This window comes from Phytophthora ramorum, assembly GCF_020800215.1.
Source record: "Phytophthora ramorum isolate Pr-102 chromosome Unknown Phyram_PR-102_s0009, whole genome shotgun sequence".
Classification (NCBI taxonomy): domain Eukaryota; phylum Oomycota; class Peronosporomycetes; order Peronosporales; family Peronosporaceae; genus Phytophthora; species Phytophthora ramorum.
In genome coordinates this window covers 1,932,531-1,948,331 of record NW_027150655.1, presented here as the reverse complement: position 1 = coordinate 1,948,331, position 15,801 = coordinate 1,932,531, and the positions used below count along the sequence as shown (strand labels likewise).

The window sequence follows — 15,801 nt, the reverse complement described above, 5'->3', positions numbered from 1 at the left end:
CGTACGGGTAGGATTGTATCCATGCTACCCGTACGCTTTCGACCTGGAGACAAACGGTTAGTACACTTCAATAAGCTTGCCGCAATCCGTGAAGCGAAGGCCAGCGAATAACACCCTAGGAATCGACTTTGCCTTCCTTAAGCGCTCATGCAAAACTATTATGCTTCATAGCTCTGCTTAAAATTCACTCCAGTATAGAAACGCATGGACTGATGGGATGAGAGATTCGCCATTCAACAATGCACTCTAACCCAACATTTGAAGAGATTGAAACGTTTGGTTTTCCGGCTTTGCTCTAGTTCTTGTCAAGCGAATGCAGCGTGGTCCATACTTTGCGTTTTTGGGGTGTTGTGTCCAGAACTAGGGACTTGCAACCGTTTGGGCTGGGACATCCGAGTAATTGAAAGTCGATTGCAGCTTTCTCTCACCATTCGCCACGTTTGGGGTCGTTGCTTGTCCGTGCGCAGGAAGATCATATGGTCCTCGGATCGGGGGGTCTTTAATTTCCCAGCTGTCGGCGCTGCTCAGAGCAAAGGTGGTTGTGAAGGTGATAGCAATAGCGATGAACTTGGTGAGCTCGAGCATCTTGAACACTTGAGGCTTGCTTTCAGGACGGCAAATTTCGTTGTGAAGTGGCGGAATTTCTTATCCTGGAGAAGAAAGGCCTAATTGTTTACTCAGACGTAATTTCTCTCAAAATGCCACGATGTTTACCGCAGAAAAAAGTTCTGTTACATGTACTGCTCTCCGCAATAAACAAGTTTCTGCTAGGAGATGAGCCCACTGGTTTGAATGTTGCTACTCAACGTGTTCTCGCTTATCCGATGCAGACTCGTGCGCAGGTACTGCTTAACGCAGCGAACTGAGCACAGAAGATCAGCATTTCACTGGTTAGTTGGCTGGTAAAAAAACTAGCTTTCAGTTGCGAATAGAAGATATAATAGTTGCTGATACTGATGTTGCCCGGGTGTTGACTTTGTCACCTCTGCTGCATCTCGACACGCTCAACTCGAAAAGAGTTTATGACCCGGACTTGTTTGCGGTGTTAAACGCTAACATTTGGCTGAGAGACACAACCCAGACCAAAACGTTTGGATGCTTTCGATATACACAAGTATGTCGGCAAAACATGTACACACGTCCACGTGACATGAGGTTGGATAATTACTTCAATAAATCAAAAGGCCGGACCGTATGGATAAGACGTGGTAAATGACAGTGACGTTCGAACTGCGTTGAAAAGTAGATTGCCACGGCATGCCAGGCGGTCAAGGGTTTCTTGCATTTCGACCTTCGACAGGGGCAGCGACGTGTGATGCAGCTTGAAAAGTTGCTTCTTGCCATCACCACTTCTGTCTTCGTCTGCACCTTCTTCGGGTTTTGCGGGCATGAGACTTCGTGCTTGTAGGTCTGCACCGTCAAGATGGACGTGAGGTCCTGGCGCAACTTTTTCTTTGGCGAATACGAATGCAAATCATCCTTGTCAACGCAGTCAATAGCAATGATGCCGTATTCCTGGCCACCGCCAAACTCCTGGTTGTGCTCATCAAAATGGCAGAAAATAACGTCGTTCGATTCGACCTGGTAGCCTCCTGGAGTGGATCGCAAGAAACGGTGTTGCGAGACGGCTTGGTTGCCAGGTTCTTCCTCTTCACAAAGGGTAAGGTCCCCCGTAGCCTCCGAGATCATTATCTCCATGTGAAAGAGGTAAAATTTTAACTTGTCGAAGACTTGTTTGGCTGTGAAGTCCCCCTCCAGTGGCATGACCACAAACTTCAAGGCGCAGTAGTCACCCGATGGTGACACGAAGCAGCTCTGCTCTGAGCTTGGGACGCTCAGGTCCATGAATGCGGTGCGTTCGCGCATGAATAGGCGGGCGTCTCGTAGCATCGTGGTTTTCACTTGCAGCAGCGTTTGTAGTCTATGTTTCCTGTCCTTGCGCAAGTAAATGAAGTTTTCAAACGGAATCAACTTCTCTTGGCGACTAGTGCAATCTGATAGCGCCGAGTGGATCCGTGCCAGGGCAAACTGCTGCTTGTGTGCTGTGCCGCGAAGACACGAGTTAACTAGCTGCTGTTTCTGCGTCGAGTTGGGCTGATTGTTGATCTTGGCGGCCTTGTGCTTAAGGTAGTCCACATACGCTTCGAGGGTCGGGAGCTCGTTCAACAACGTCTCAATCTCTTTCTGAAGTTTGCAACGACCAGGCAAGCTCAGAATGTTAGTCACCACTGCAACATGGGACACGAAAACGATGCTAGGCAGTGATTTACCTTTCGTGCGGTGTAAGTTCGTGGTCTGCGGGTGCTGGAGCCTTTTGCATCTTCTTCGTCGCCGCTGCTGAGCGATCGTTTCCTCTTGACTGCAGCAGTGGAATTGCTCGGCGCTGGGGACAAGCAGAGCTCATCCGAGCTGCCGTCAGTGGTGAGGTGTTCGTCAACGCAGCTCAAAAGCGCCGACAATTCGTCGATGCCAAATGCTTGGAATTGTCCCCGAGTAGTTGTGTCGTCCGGGGACACGGGAACAAATGAGTTGAATCCCTGGAGCTTGTTGTGCTCGGTAGCCGACATCTTTGAGAGTGACACGAGTGAGCTTGCCCGCAAAGGACGAAAGTAGAAAACTGCCGTCGCTGGCGACAATCGAGGCTGCCCCTCTCCTTCGAAGGAAAAACACCGAGATACCAGCGGTCTGCACTTCAGTTGTGGCCTGTGCTTGACAAAAGTCAACAAACTGTAGCGTCCAAATCAATGAGTAAGCCTGACATATTTAACACCTGAGCTTCAATTTAAAATGTGCAATGTGCAACCCCTTTCATACGGCCAAAGGCCTAGTGAAAGAGAGGTCGCAGCATGCTCTTGAATACGGCCCGCTCGCAGCGCAGCATTCACTAAGCTTTTTCATTTACGGCGGAAGGATGTTACTTTTGGTGGTGTTGGGGGTCTGACCACCGGGATGAGTGACTTCAGAACCTGCGTTAATCGCACGTGACGCACAGCGAATCGAGTGGACGTTGCGCCTATGGCAGGCTCCGACAAGCAGGGTTGCAGTGCGTCACCCTGCAACTCGAGCTACAACTGGAATGAGTAACCAAGAATTGAGGCCAAGCCTCTCGTTGAAAATACTCAACGGGGACGCACGCAGTCGTTCGTCTCAAGCAAATATTGAACAAATATTGAGTGACGAGCACCACATCCACTTGCAGATACATTCGAAGCCTTCCGTCGGGGCCGTCGGGGCTGTTTACCTTGCCGCGTTCCGCCATCAATATACGGCTATGTTGAACGTCCAGTGCTGTTGATCGAAGGCACGATGTTGTTGTCTGATGCTCAGCACAAACGCATCAGAGCCCATCTTGAAGAACAAAAACAACTTGAGCGCTGGTGTAGTTTTGGTTGTCGAGTTGGTGATAATTGCTGAAGAATGCAGCCAATTTGCTGTTGTCCAATGCACGTACACAACACTACTGTCTACCGTGCCACTCGCTGCTCCTGATGTTTGCTGAGAAGCAGGGCCCCGACAAAATCAACTCAAAAACTAACTAAAGCCAAACCGCAGCAAAACATCTCAAAATGTTGCCAGCCCGCAGAAGCAAAGGAGCAAAACAAAAGACTGCAAATCGTTACACAACCACTGGACTAAATGCTGCAACCCAGCGCTGCAGCTCTCTGTCCCCTGCCTAAATGGTCTTGATCTGTGCCATGGGAGCCTTGTACCCCGCGCCCATGGCCGTGTACACGGCGCCGCTTGAGCTGGCCCCGTACACGTTCTCAGCGGGAGGCGGGTTACGCATAAGCTCCGCCCGGTACGCGTGCGAGCGCTGGATAGCTACGTACGTGATGAAGAGCTGCACGCCAAAGGAGAGTGTGCCGAAGATGATGACGCCCCACCCCCAGGCGTCAAAGTGCTTCCACTCACTCACGAGGATGAAGAGCACGACGGCCGAAATGGCCTGCAGCAACAGCATGAAGCAGTTGCCAAAGTAATACTGCAGTAACACACACAAAGACGTCAATTATCTGGTAATGGGGCTGAACAAGGGGCGAGTTGCAGCACGTACGAACTGGATGAAGCTCACTTTGCTCTGGATGACTGGCTGCACGGAGCCGTAGTAACCCATGGCGGCCACGATGACCCCGAAGAGCCCTGACCACCACACCGTGTAGGTGAAGAAGAAGGAGATGAGCGTCACGCCCAGCTGCAGCAGCGCGATGGCGTTGCACGGGTCGCGGTTCTCGTACAGGAAGCCGAACTGGTCGTTGCGCTCGAGGTCCGCCATGATTTCTGTTGCGTTTGCGACCGGATTTGCACGGGTGGGAGGCGCGGAGAGCTGAGCACTTGCTGCTGTGAGTTGCGAGCACTAGAAGAGGTCGGTCGAGCGCCACGTAGAAGCAGGAATGACTCGGATCTTGCTGATGCGGCGTTTCGACGGAAGATACCGAGGAATACTGTGATAATTGATTGGTGTATTAAGTTTTAGAGTTACCCTCCATGATCTGGAAATTGACAAAACACGGTGAGTTAGCGGATGTCCACGGATCTCCACTTCAACATGACTTACCTTGTTGATCTTGCCGAGGTCGTTCGCGAGCTTGCTGCTTTGTTTTTGCCTCTTTCGGCGCGCTTTCTCATCCGGATCCACGTCGGTCTTGCGGTCCGTGAGCCCGGCAGCCTTGCGGCGTCGAGTGGTCTCTTCGTCGTCCTCGTCGTCGCTGTCGCCCAAGGCACCAACAGCCTGGTACTCAGCGTAGTCGTCCGCTTGGCCGGTCATCTTGGCTTTCTTCGCCTTGAGCTCCTTCTCGCGCTCGAGCTTCTTCTGCGACTCTACCGCCTTGTGCAGCGTCTCTTTCCAAGCACGCTCAGCACCCTCCTCTTTCTTCCGAGCCGCTTCCTCCTTTTCAGTGATGGAGGCGCTCAAATTCGAGAAGTATCCTGCCTTCTTGATCGACTCCTTCTTGGTTGCATCGGTTGAAGCATCGACCGCGCGCTGATCGATCGGGACGTAGTCGCCCACGTCCGGGAAGATATCTTCATCGTCTTCGACAGCAGCTTCAACCTCAGCAGGAGCCATCGGTTCATCTTCGCCAACTTCTCGCCCACCGTCAACCTTCCTCTCTTCATCGCCATTCACCACCTTCTTCTTCTTCCGCATCTTCTTGCCGCTCTTCCTGCTGTTCATTACCTGCCTTACTCGGTCAATCAGTGCCTCGTCCACACTGCCGCTCACAACTTCATCCGCCTCAGGACAGTCATCTTTACTCCTCTGCACACTTACTGGAATGCTATCAGCCTCCGCCGTCGACAGATTGAATGTGTAGCACATCCTCCCGGGCAGAAACAGCTCCGACTTGACCGATGTCGTGGCCTCGGGTGTGCTCTGACACGCGTGGAAGTACACGAGCCTGCTAATGCGCGACTTGAACGTCAGTTTACCATCATGTTTCTTTGCTGTCTCCACCTTCACCGGCTCATTGCCACGCTGCATTTGCTTTTGCTTCTCCGCCAGCAGCTTCTGTTTCTCGCGCTTCAACTGAGCCAGCAGCGCGTAGTCCAGACCTTTGACCAGGTGCGTGTGCTCCATGTCTCCGCCCAGGAATTTGCTCTGCTCCGTGTCGTAGTGCTTGTACTCGTCCGCGTCGACCATGTCGCTTGTGTCGCCTCTGCGCCGCTCGGCCGCGCGGTCTCGGTACGAGCTCTTGGGAGGGCGGGGCTCCTCTTCCGTCGCGGCGTCTGCATTCTTCGGTTTCTTGCCCTTTTTCTTGGCTTTCTTCACGGACAGCTTCTTGATCTCAGCAAGGTCAGCATCGGACAGGTTGCGCTTGCCACCGTAGCCACGCTGCTCGCTGTCGGCCCCGCGGCTCGCGACCATCTGCCGGAAGTCATCTTGGTTCATGCTGACGATGGTATTGATTACTGCAGGTAACGTATGCGATCTCACAGTATAAAGATCTTACTTGTTATTGGGCAGAAAGATGGGGAGATTACTACCAATGGCTTGGCTTATATCCATCCATTGGTTGAGAACGCCTGCGCCGGACCCGTAAAAAGGGGTGCGTGGTCGGCCGGGCGTGACATACAAATGACAAGTGTAGCGACGCGCGCATCCTGATTTACTCCGCGAATTAGCTGGTCTCGAGACCGCCTTCGATGCCCAGTCGCCACTCTATCATCATTTTTGAGTGCCTGGTCTACTAACTTACTCCAGTTTTCTACTACAAAGGTGCGTTCTCGCGTCGGGTGGCCTGCACTGCACGGCCATATGCACGCATGCATACAGCTCTCTCTCGCGACGTACAGGACAGGATGGGGGTTATGGATCCAGCAGGTCTCGCTGGCATCTGCAGCCGTCGCCGCTTCGGAGCTGTTCCCATCCATCCATGTCACGCAGGGGGAGAATGTCAAAGTTTATTGGCGACACTCGTGACTGACCCTCTAATTTTAATATTGACATTCTGACAGAAATATGGCTGATGCTATTGCTCTCGCGCGCGAACGCCTCGCGGCCAAGTTCGGTGACGTCCGTACGGGCGGCAAGGGTACGGTGCGCCGAAAGCGCAAAGCCGCCCACAAGACGGCCACGGCGGACGACAAGAAGCTCGGCGCGACCCTGAAGAAGCTGGGCGTGACCCCCATCCCCGGCGTGGAGGAGGTGAACCTCTTCAAGGCTGATGGCCAGGTGATCCACTTCCAGGGCCCCAAGGTGCAGGCCTCGATCGCCTCCAACACGTACGCTGTGAGCGGTTTCAACCAGACCAAGTCGCTGCAGGAGCTGCTGCCGGGCATCATCAACCAGCTGGGCCCGGACAACCTCGCGAACCTCAAGCAGATCGCCGAGTCATACACGGCCGCCCAGAAGGCCGCTCAGGCTGCTAAGGCCGCCGCCGGTGACGACGACGACGACGAGGTCCCGGACCTGGTGGACAACTTCGAGGATGTTAGCCAGCAGGACTAAGAAACGCGCGAGGAGTCGGCGGCTTGCAGCCAAGGGGGCTCACAAGCGACAGCCAGTTGCGCGATGGGGACGTATTCGTGGGTGTCCATCCACGACGGTCGTCTGTCGTCGATGCCGCTGCTTGAGGCTGGGAGCAGCCACTTTCCGCCGACGCCGCCTTTGATGTCCTATAGGTTTCGCATCAAGGAGCGTTAATTTCTTAAGAGAATCCCAGTACAACTAGTACGCCAGGCATAACATCGGAGCAGTGGACAAGCTGCGCATGCGTGTGTTCGTTGAGTCTGAGAGGGGTCGTGTCTTCTGATATCGTCCTGCAGAGCCCCCCCAAACGTTCATCATTAAAGGACGTGTGCAGCAGTCCTGAACGTGCGTTTAACCCTTCTGGCCCGAGCCTTTATGGTCTGGACAACAAACACATTAAAAAAACGACCACGAAGGTGGCAGCCGTCAAAGTCATTCTGCAGTCGTCACGAGGCGACTTATCTACTCTCTGTCTGCTACAGCAGTCAAGCCTCTTCCTTTTCGAGCCGCCGCTTCACTAGGCGCCTAAGTTACTCCTTGAGTGTCACGATGGCCTTCTTCCAGTCCTTCTCCTTGTATACGTAGCGGCCACGGAACGCGCGCTTGAATTTGCCTGTCATGAGCAGCAACAAAAAAATATTCCCACTCAGTAAACCTCCCTCTACCAGCCTCTAACGCAGCCTCATGATGTACCCTCGTAGTTCATGGTGTTGACCTTGGCCACTGGCAGATCGTAGACCTTAGTCAGATACTCCTTGATCTCGTGCTTGGTGTACTGCGGCTCCACGCGGAAGACGAACTGGTTATCACGCAGCCGTGTACGCGCGTTCTTGCCCAGGAAGGTCACCGCCATGTTGGGGAACTTGACGCGGTTCCACACCATCTTGCTCAGTCTACAGTGTGCGGCGCAGCAGAGCCAAACACGGTGCACCTCCACTTGACTGGACTTCAGTATGTTGAGTAAATTCCACTTTAGTGACGGTGTCATAGTGACCATAAGGTTCATTGAAAGATGGCGCGCGCAGGCAAGTGCTTCGAGTGCGTGTTGCAGGGGGAAGTGGTGCGTCCAGCTGCGTTCTAACAGCGGGATGTCGCTAAGGAGATCGTGCAGTATATATTGATTTATGGTTGTGTCTGTGCGGGCTGTGGATCGGGTGTTGTTGCCGCTAGAACTCGAAACTCTTTCCCTCCTTTGTCGAGCGTCTCAACGGCCTGTGCGACGAGAGCGTCGTCAAGGTAATTGACAACACTCTGTAGTGTTCATTGGGTATAGATGCGGTAGGTTCTTATTGGTGGGGGATGCCTTCTGGCAGGAGGAAATCGCGTACAAGGAGTATGTCTACAACTTTGACGACAAATGTCCGCAGTACATCCAAGGTGGAAGCCCCAGAAGCCATTGCTCAGTGTGGAGGAGAGTTAATATATTGACGTTAACGTGGTGTTTATTGATACTTGATACAGGTGTGCCGCACTACGAGGTCCGGGCTCGTCACGTGTTCTCGGGGTCGACGACGTTCCAGGGTGAAGCTGTGGAGATGCCCTCGGACGGAGGACAGAAGTGGTGAGCCGATACATCTTGAGCTTAATGTGCGATGATTTGGACTTACGTAGATGCATCATTTGACAGGGAGCTCAGGTACATCGGACGCTGGGAACGCAAAAAGATGTCCGAGCACGTAGGCAGCGCACCGCTGGGCGTGCCGTTCCGCAGCCAGATTGCTGTTTCAGTTGGCCAAAATGTGCGCGCTTTCCTCGGCACGCTGGGGTTCCGGTGAGTCGTGTTGAGATGCTACATGCTACGGGATTCTCTGTCAAGCTGGCTAAAGCTGACTTGCACGATTTGTTACTGACAGGCACAGCTACAGGTACATGCGTCTTGGCACAAGATGGCAATTTCCAAACGGCATCACTATCGAAGCTACGCGCATGAAAGCGGTAAGTTGTAGGATACTAACCAAGAAGCGAGTCAATACGTTGCTGATTGATTATTTGGATGGCCATGTGTGTAGCTCAAGAACGAGGATGAAAAGGACGAGTACCGTTTGGTTGACTTGGAGAACTTGCGCGTGGAGGCGCTGCTCGTTGAGATTTTCGCGCTTACAACGGACGAAAAAATCGACGAAGCGTCCCAAAAGATCCGTCGTTTTGCAGTGGACCTGGACCCGTACTTCATTGAGCGTCCATCGGAAGGCAAGGAGATCCTGCACAGTACTGCCACGTTGGCTGCCGAAGTGCGCCGCAAACGCCCACGCCAGTAAGATCGCTGAAAGGCATTGATGGTGTCGTGAAAAAATGTTGAAACAAATCTGACAGTGCAAGCATCGAATGACTCCAACCTGAATCGCTTTATGCTAAGGAATAAAAATGAGGTGAGACTTGCTACTTGCGCAGGACTTCGGTGGCGCCATCCTTTAGCCTCTGGTTGCACGAGATGCCTTGTCTAATTGCAGTCACAGCCGAAGCCTTCTTGCTTGACGACTCGATACTGCGGAGGCTGGGACAGTCGGATGATATCGGGCGAAGCACTTTCCTCGTTTTCGGCATCATCGGGACTCTCACTCTTCCTTTCTTCCTTCCCAGTGCGGTGATCTTCCACCATACGATCAAGCAGGCACTGGAAGGCATCGTCAACATGTTCACCGCTCTTGGCCGAGGCACGGAACCACTCAACGATGTTGTTCTTGTCCACGCACTTCTGCATGTTCACGCCGAGGTCTAACGCGCCCATCGGGTCCGTCAACAGATCGCTCTTGTTAGCCACCAGCACTACGGGAATCTCCGCGCCTTCATTCAAATCCTTGCAGCACGTGTCGATCTCATTCTTCCAGGTCACCACTGCATCGATCGTGTTCGCTCGCGTGATATCGCACACAATGACAGCGCCTTTCGCTTCTCGAAAGTATCCTCTCGTGAACTTGGCAAACCGATCTTGGCCCGCAATATCCCAGAGCTGCAAGCTGATGGTGAGTTGGTCATCATACTCGATGACTTTCTCCACAAAGTCCGCTCCGATGGTGCTCACGTACTCCTCATTGAAGTCGTCCCGAGTGAAGCGTCGAATGGTGCTGGTCTTTCCGCAGCGAGCGTTGCCCACAATCAGCACCTTCATGATGACCGTCTCAACATCATCCGAGGAAGATGAGACCTCGCTGTTGCTCTCTCCCGAGTCGCTGCTGTCCGATCCGTCCGAGTACTGGGCCAGCATCTCGTCGATTTCCTCCTTTGTAGGCGCTGGCGCATTTTCAAGCTCAGCGAGCTGTTGATGCACCTCCTCAAGACTTAGCGACGCCGCCACCGAGTGGGAACGCTCGCTTCGTGTCATATTTGGACGTGAAGAACTCGTCGGTGCACTGTGCACGCTGCTACTGTCGTTGTCTGCTTCCAAGTCCGTCAAGGTGCGAGCGTCCGACTCGTTGCCGATGCTGCTACGGTGCTGCTGTAGGATACGTGCTGAGTGCTTGGAGCTGAACATGGCGGCCACGTCAGCGAACTCGCTCATTCCTCAACTTCCTCTGTGTTCGTGAGACCAAGAAAGGCTGACAACTGGGACGAGCCAAATGGTATTTCGATATTCCGGTAGTGTGCCTCTTCAGCAACGGATACTTCAGTTATACACCATATCGCACTTAACACGATATTACAGTTAGCGCAGTTTTCTACCAATCCCATCGCTTCATCTTACATTGGCACTATCATTTAAGTATGGCGGCGACGGGGAAGGAGGCGCTCCTGGCGCTGCAGCTCAGCTGTCGGGGCGACGCGGCGCGCGAGAGCACTCTGCGTGACTGGGTCAAGTTTGCAGAGTCCAGGAGCGAGGTTTCTCTGCTGCATTCGCTGCCCAAGACGCCGACGGGCGCTGCCATTGATTGGCTTCGACTGTACGAGGGGGTGGTGGCTCGCGGGGGCTTCACGATCGTGTCCCAGCGCCAGCAGTGGGCGGAACTTCTCGGGCCCAACGGACTCAATATCAAGGGGTTAATGCCCTATCAGCTGGCAGCGCATTACGACCGGTACCTGCGTGCGTTCGAGGAGAAGCAGCTCTTCGGACGGGACCTGCCAGCGTCCGAGACGTCCATGAATGTGCTGCCCAGCAAGCGTCAAGCGCAGGAGGAGACGCAGGACGAGGACGCTCCTGTAGCTACGATGCAGGATCTGCAGGACGCACAGGGCGGCATGGGCGGGACCCCGTTACCGCGAGCCAACAAGAGGTTCAAGGCCCAACGCGAGCTCCAGACGCACCTCGGAACGCTGCACAATATTGTGTTGGCGCTGGACTCGGATATTCCGGAGCAGGTTCTCTCGGCGCTGAATTTGCTGACGGTGCTGTCGTACGGAGATGGTTCCGGTGACCAGCAGCAGCATCATCAGAATGCTGCGGCGTCGACGGCCACCGCGAATGCCAATGCTACGGCGAATGAGAATGAGTTGCTGGTGGACAATGTGCCGGGACTGTTGGATGCACTGTATCGGCAGCTGGTGGCGTGCAAATTGCTGCCGGATGAGAAGGAATTGGGGCAGCAGCAGGCCGAGCGAAGGAGATTGCTCAACTTGACGGTTGATGATGGGGAACGTGAACTGCTGGACTCGCGGGCACTCATGGTGCTGAATATCCTTCGCAACCTGGCAGTTGTTAAAGCAAACGAGAAGCCTCTGGCTGCTCATGACGAGCTATGTGTGTTCTTTATTATGGCGCTGCGCTATGTGAACAGCAGCGACTCGCGGAATTGCCGCAGTGGACGATCTCGTGCTGCAGTGGATATCGGAGACCATGTGCTGGACACGCTATGCGCCGTCTCGAAGCGCATTGATTTCCTAGCGCTGCACCCTCCTGCTGCGCTGGAGGTTTGGCACCCCCAGTACCAGTTGAGTTCTCAGATGTGGAAGAAGGAGCGTGTACTCCCGCTCGAGTGTCTTCTGCGTGAGCTGCGCCGCATTCTGGTGGACCGCGAACTCAATCAGCAGCGCCGGTCAGTGGCTCTTCGAGCGTGCGAGTTGCTCACCAATGTATGCCGCGACGTTGGCATCAAGAGGTATCTTTCGTCAAGTCAAGCCCTTCAAGATCCAGCGTTGCTCGGCCGTGTGGTATCGTTGTTGGGGTGCTCACGACAGGAATTCCTGCCCCGTGGATCAAAACACAAAAGACAGCAGCAGCAAGGCCAGAACCCGCACGGATTCCCTGCCGAAGCAGACTACGACATGGATGTGGAGGACTCTGACGATGAAGACGACGAAACGGACGGCGACGACAACAGCAGGTGGCCTGCTCCTTGGGAGAATGATGGCCTGCCCTCGGGCGTCGGCATGGGCGTTGTATATGTGAGTCCGGAGGGTGTGCGCCACACGACGTCGTCCCCTCATGTCGGTGGCGCTCATGCTGCTCATTCAGTGCAGTTTGGCGACGACGCGAATCAACTGGACCATGAAATGCGTGATGCTGCGCTTGAGGTGCTGTTCCGTCTTTCAGACTACGACGATGCCACCAAGCTTCGACTCGCTCAACATCCGACGTGCATGCGACGACTATCAGGGTCGCTCCTCTCTTGTATCGGAAGGGTACGTGCTCTAGCTCTCAAAGTCGGCCTCCATGCTGTTGTAGCTAACCTTCACGTGTTGTGTGCATCAGCCGGAGGCAGCGCGTATCACAGTCGCAACATTGTGCAACATCTCCATGAACCGCGCCACGTTTCCGTACTTCCTACCGATCGAGAAGGACCTGATCCTCGTGGCGTGTTCCGACGTCAGCGTGTCCGACATCCTCAACAACGTGGTCGCCGACGTCTACGGCATGCACTCCCTGTAACACTTCAGCAATACCCACTCACAAAGAGAAAAAGAGCGATTGCCGTCGGCACGAACCCTTGTTGTTTCCGTGTTACCACCGACAATCGGCATCGCTACCTACAGCAACAGCAGCACCGACTCTATGAAATACGACCCGTGTGTCTCTCTCCTGGCGTCCTAGAAGCCCAGACCCACAAGCCACTTGCGGAGGTCGCTGGCGTGGTCGCCCACGACCTCCAGACGTCCGGGACGCACGATCACCTCCTTGCCCTGACACACCTTGGACATCTCGTCGCGCAGCTCCTGCTCGTCGCCCTTGTAGCGGCGCAGGATGGTCAGCACGCGCGTGCGGCCATTCCTATAGTCCCTGTACACGGGCAGCTGCAGGCCCACGGCCGTGCGCTTCACGTGGAAGGGCAGGCCTGCCAGCGGCGCCTCTGGAGCCGGAGACCAGCCGTTGAAGCTCACCTTCTCAGGGACAAACGTGGGCTCATACTTGAGCGGTGGCACGGCCACCTCCTCCTGCGGCTGGCGCTGCAGCGCACGCAGGTTCGCGGGGTGGCGCGTCTTGCGGCGGATCTGACGGTTGCTGGCCACGCGCTCGACGGCGTTGACGCTCGCGATCACTCGGCGCTGGAACATGGCGAGGCTGGATGGCAATGGGAACCGCTCGATTGGTGCGGTGATGGGGTCATTATGATTGGATGAAAAGCGATGCTAAGGGGGAGTTGGATTGGCCGATAACAAACATGGTGTGCCACACGCTAAAGTTTACGAGCTTATCTAGAAGTGTAACCATCCTACTGCTTGGACACGCCGTAGTCGGCGCGGTAGGCGCGGATGACCGGCAGGTACGCGGCGTTGGCGTCCGTGGCCGGGTCGACGGTCTCGAGGAAGTCCACGAGGTTGTCCAGCGTGGCGATGCTCACCACTGGGATGCCGAAGCTCTCCCTCACCTGGTCGATGGCCGAGCGGGTGTCCTCCACCGAAACCTTCTCCTGGCGGTCCAGCGAGATGCACACGCCCGAAACCTGCGCGTTCGTTTTCTCCAGGATGCCGAAGGCCTCGCGGATGGCAGTGCCTGCGGTGATCACGTCGTCGATGATCAACACCCTATCAAATACGCACAAAACAGCAGGTAAGCAACAGGTTGTGGAGGTGATCATTTTGGCAGTCTGGACGTACTTCTTGCCGGTCATGTCGGCACCGACGAGCACACCGCCCTCGCCGTGGTCTTTAGCCTCCTTGCGGTTGTAGGCGAAAGGAATGTCAATGCCATACATGTCAGCGTACGCGATGGCCACCGCGGCCGCCAGCGTGATGCCCTTGTAGGCTGGGCCGAACAGCACGTCGAACTCCACACCGCTGTCCTGTACGTTGAAGCAGCAGCCACACACGAAAAGCAGTTAGCAGCAGCTCACAATGCCTAATAAACTAGCGCATTTTTAACGTACGTGGATAGCCTGAGCGTAGAACTTGCCGAGCTGGCCGAGCGCGCGGCCCGTGCGAAAGAGGCCCGCATTGAAGAAGTACGGGCTCTTGCGGCCGGACTTCAACGTGAAGTCGCCGAACTTGAGCACACCGAACGACAGTGCAAACTTGATGAACTCATTTGCGCTCGAGCAGGTTACAGCAGTGGCAGCAGCAGCCACCTTTGTCTTGCGGACAGCGTTGATGGCATCACGCAGAGACTCGGCGGCCTCCTTGGGGTTCTCCGCCTTGGAGATACCACGCGACACAGGTACCAGCAGCCCCAGGCCGTCAGCCGACAGACCAGCCGTCACGGCCTCCTCCAGGTTGCCGCCCTGAGCGCCGATACCTGGCGCCAGGATCCAGAGCTTGGGTGTCACCGTGCGCACACGACGCAGGGCGTCGATGTCTGTGGCACCCACCACGAGGCCGACGTTGTCCTCGGAGTTCCACTGCTCGCATTTGGCGGCCACTTCCTCGAACAGCGCGCGCGAGCCGACGGGCAGCGTCTGGAAGTCATTGGCGCTGGGGTTCGACGTCTTGCACAGCACGAAACATCCGCGCTCCGGGTGACCGCGCACGAACGGGTCGATGGAGTCCACGCCCATGTAGGGCGCCAACGTGATGGCGTGCGCCTCAAGCTTGTCGAAGGCCGACACGGCGTAGGCCGCAGCCGTGGTACTGATGTCGCCGCGCTTGGCGTCCAGAAGCACTGGGATACCCTCAGGGATGGCCTTGATCACGGCGTGCAGGGCCGTAATGCCCTCGGCCCCGAAGGCCTCGAAAAAGGCCGAGTTGGGCTTGTACGCGGCTGCCACGTGCTGCGTCTGCTTGATGAGGCGCAGGCAGAAGGTCTGTGCGGCGGCAGCCGTGGCTTCGGGCAGCTCCGCAACGTGCGGGTCCAACCCCACGCACAAGAGCGAGTCCACGGCGGCCACGCGGGCGCGCAGAGTGCTGAAGAAGCTGACCATGATGCTAATTCGGAGTCTTGTCGATTGGGAAGTGAGCCAGGAGACGGCTGGCCGACGCAAGCGAGCTGTGATTGGGTGAAAATGCATAATAAGACCTGGGGATTGGCGCAAAATGCCGATTGCATCGGCACCGCGCCGATCGCTTCAAGGACGTTGACCACGATGGTCGGAAGGCGAGTGAAGCGTTGGTAGCAACGTGGACGCTGCATATATGCAACGGGATGAATGGAGATCGACGTAGAAATACGTTGAGTTCGTCATGGCAACGTGACATGGTTCTCGAGGGATGCGGGTACGTACACCTCTGTTTCCGAGAAGCGGATGTCTGTAGTGAACTACATGTCATTAGCATCGTTTCCAAAGTGCTTGGAACTCATTTATGGTGTAAGTATAATGGAGAGACTTAAGTACGCTGATTTTTTAGTGTGGACTCCTGCAAGTTTTGATCTTTGCATTTCGTGGCGATAGTAAACAAGTCAATTTTACACGTCGGTCGAAACGACTTCGAGGAGATCAATTTGCATAGTATTTTCAGTATTTGAACTCTCTGCTCAGAAATGTGGTCTCAATGAAGCAAAGATGCTTGACGAAAACTTGTGGAGATTGAAGATG

The 15,801-nt window shown here is 55.0% G+C and overlaps 10 protein-coding genes across 10 annotated transcripts; 3 read left to right on the top strand and 7 right to left on the bottom strand.

Annotated features, from left to right (window-relative positions):
- Window positions 1–767: 767 nt before the first annotated feature.
- On the bottom strand, window positions 768–2,567 carry KRP23_10336 (uncharacterized protein; the record flags this gene model as incomplete). The annotated part of the gene is made up of 3 exons (XM_067880771.1): window positions 768–845; window positions 1,348–2,184; window positions 2,271–2,567. 3 exons carry the CDS (start codon window positions 2,565–2,567, stop codon window positions 768–770), a joined length of 1,212 nt encoding a protein of 403 aa, XP_067742166.1.
- A 1,106-nt stretch (window positions 2,568–3,673) lies between these two features.
- Window positions 3,674–4,273, bottom strand: KRP23_10335 (uncharacterized protein; the record flags this gene model as incomplete). Its single annotated transcript, XM_067880770.1, has 2 exons — window positions 3,674–3,982; window positions 4,055–4,273. The coding sequence occupies 2 exons, from the start codon at window positions 4,271–4,273 to the stop codon at window positions 3,674–3,676; spliced, it is 528 nt and encodes a 175-aa protein (XP_067742165.1).
- A 190-nt stretch (window positions 4,274–4,463) lies between these two features.
- Window positions 4,464–5,863, bottom strand: KRP23_10334 (Suppressor of mec-8 and unc-52 protein-like protein 2; the record flags this gene model as incomplete). The annotated part of the gene is made up of 2 exons (XM_067880769.1): window positions 4,464–4,490; window positions 4,556–5,863. 2 exons carry the CDS (start codon window positions 5,861–5,863, stop codon window positions 4,464–4,466), a joined length of 1,335 nt encoding a protein of 444 aa, XP_067742164.1.
- Window positions 5,864–5,920: 57 nt separating this feature from the next.
- KRP23_10333 (Transcription factor BTF3) lies at window positions 5,921–6,946 on the top strand (the record flags this gene model as incomplete). Its single annotated transcript, XM_067880768.1, has 3 exons — window positions 5,921–6,044; window positions 6,175–6,214; window positions 6,454–6,946. The coding sequence occupies 3 exons, from the start codon at window positions 5,921–5,923 to the stop codon at window positions 6,944–6,946; spliced, it is 657 nt and encodes a 218-aa protein (XP_067742163.1).
- A 551-nt stretch (window positions 6,947–7,497) lies between these two features.
- KRP23_10332 (50S ribosomal protein L23) lies at window positions 7,498–7,850 on the bottom strand (the record flags this gene model as incomplete). Its single annotated transcript, XM_067880767.1, has 2 exons — window positions 7,498–7,580; window positions 7,661–7,850. The coding sequence occupies 2 exons, from the start codon at window positions 7,848–7,850 to the stop codon at window positions 7,498–7,500; spliced, it is 273 nt and encodes a 90-aa protein (XP_067742162.1).
- Window positions 7,851–7,979: 129 nt separating this feature from the next.
- KRP23_10331 (uncharacterized protein) lies at window positions 7,980–9,225 on the top strand (the record flags this gene model as incomplete). Its single annotated transcript, XM_067880766.1, has 7 exons — window positions 7,980–8,027; window positions 8,138–8,203; window positions 8,281–8,344; window positions 8,429–8,528; window positions 8,595–8,738; window positions 8,821–8,902; window positions 8,977–9,225. 7 exons carry the CDS (start codon window positions 7,980–7,982, stop codon window positions 9,223–9,225), a joined length of 753 nt encoding a protein of 250 aa, XP_067742161.1.
- A 182-nt stretch (window positions 9,226–9,407) lies between these two features.
- KRP23_10330 (Ras-related protein Rab-38) lies at window positions 9,408–10,466 on the bottom strand (the record flags this gene model as incomplete). Its single annotated transcript, XM_067880765.1, has 1 exon — window positions 9,408–10,466. The coding sequence occupies one exon, from the start codon at window positions 10,464–10,466 to the stop codon at window positions 9,408–9,410; it is 1,059 nt and encodes a 352-aa protein (XP_067742160.1).
- A 203-nt stretch (window positions 10,467–10,669) lies between these two features.
- KRP23_10329 (uncharacterized protein) lies at window positions 10,670–12,767 on the top strand (the record flags this gene model as incomplete). The annotated part of the gene is made up of 2 exons (XM_067880764.1): window positions 10,670–12,520; window positions 12,591–12,767. 2 exons carry the CDS (start codon window positions 10,670–10,672, stop codon window positions 12,765–12,767), a joined length of 2,028 nt encoding a protein of 675 aa, XP_067742159.1.
- Window positions 12,768–12,925: 158 nt separating this feature from the next.
- KRP23_10328 (54S ribosomal protein img2, mitochondrial) lies at window positions 12,926–13,390 on the bottom strand (the record flags this gene model as incomplete). The annotated part of the gene is made up of 1 exon (XM_067880763.1): window positions 12,926–13,390. The coding sequence occupies one exon, from the start codon at window positions 13,388–13,390 to the stop codon at window positions 12,926–12,928; it is 465 nt and encodes a 154-aa protein (XP_067742158.1).
- A 158-nt stretch (window positions 13,391–13,548) lies between these two features.
- On the bottom strand, window positions 13,549–15,189 carry KRP23_10327 (Orotate phosphoribosyltransferase; the record flags this gene model as incomplete). The annotated part of the gene is made up of 3 exons (XM_067880762.1): window positions 13,549–13,861; window positions 13,934–14,118; window positions 14,203–15,189. The coding sequence occupies 3 exons, from the start codon at window positions 15,187–15,189 to the stop codon at window positions 13,549–13,551; spliced, it is 1,485 nt and encodes a 494-aa protein (XP_067742157.1).
- Between the last annotated feature and the right edge of the window lie 612 nt (window positions 15,190–15,801).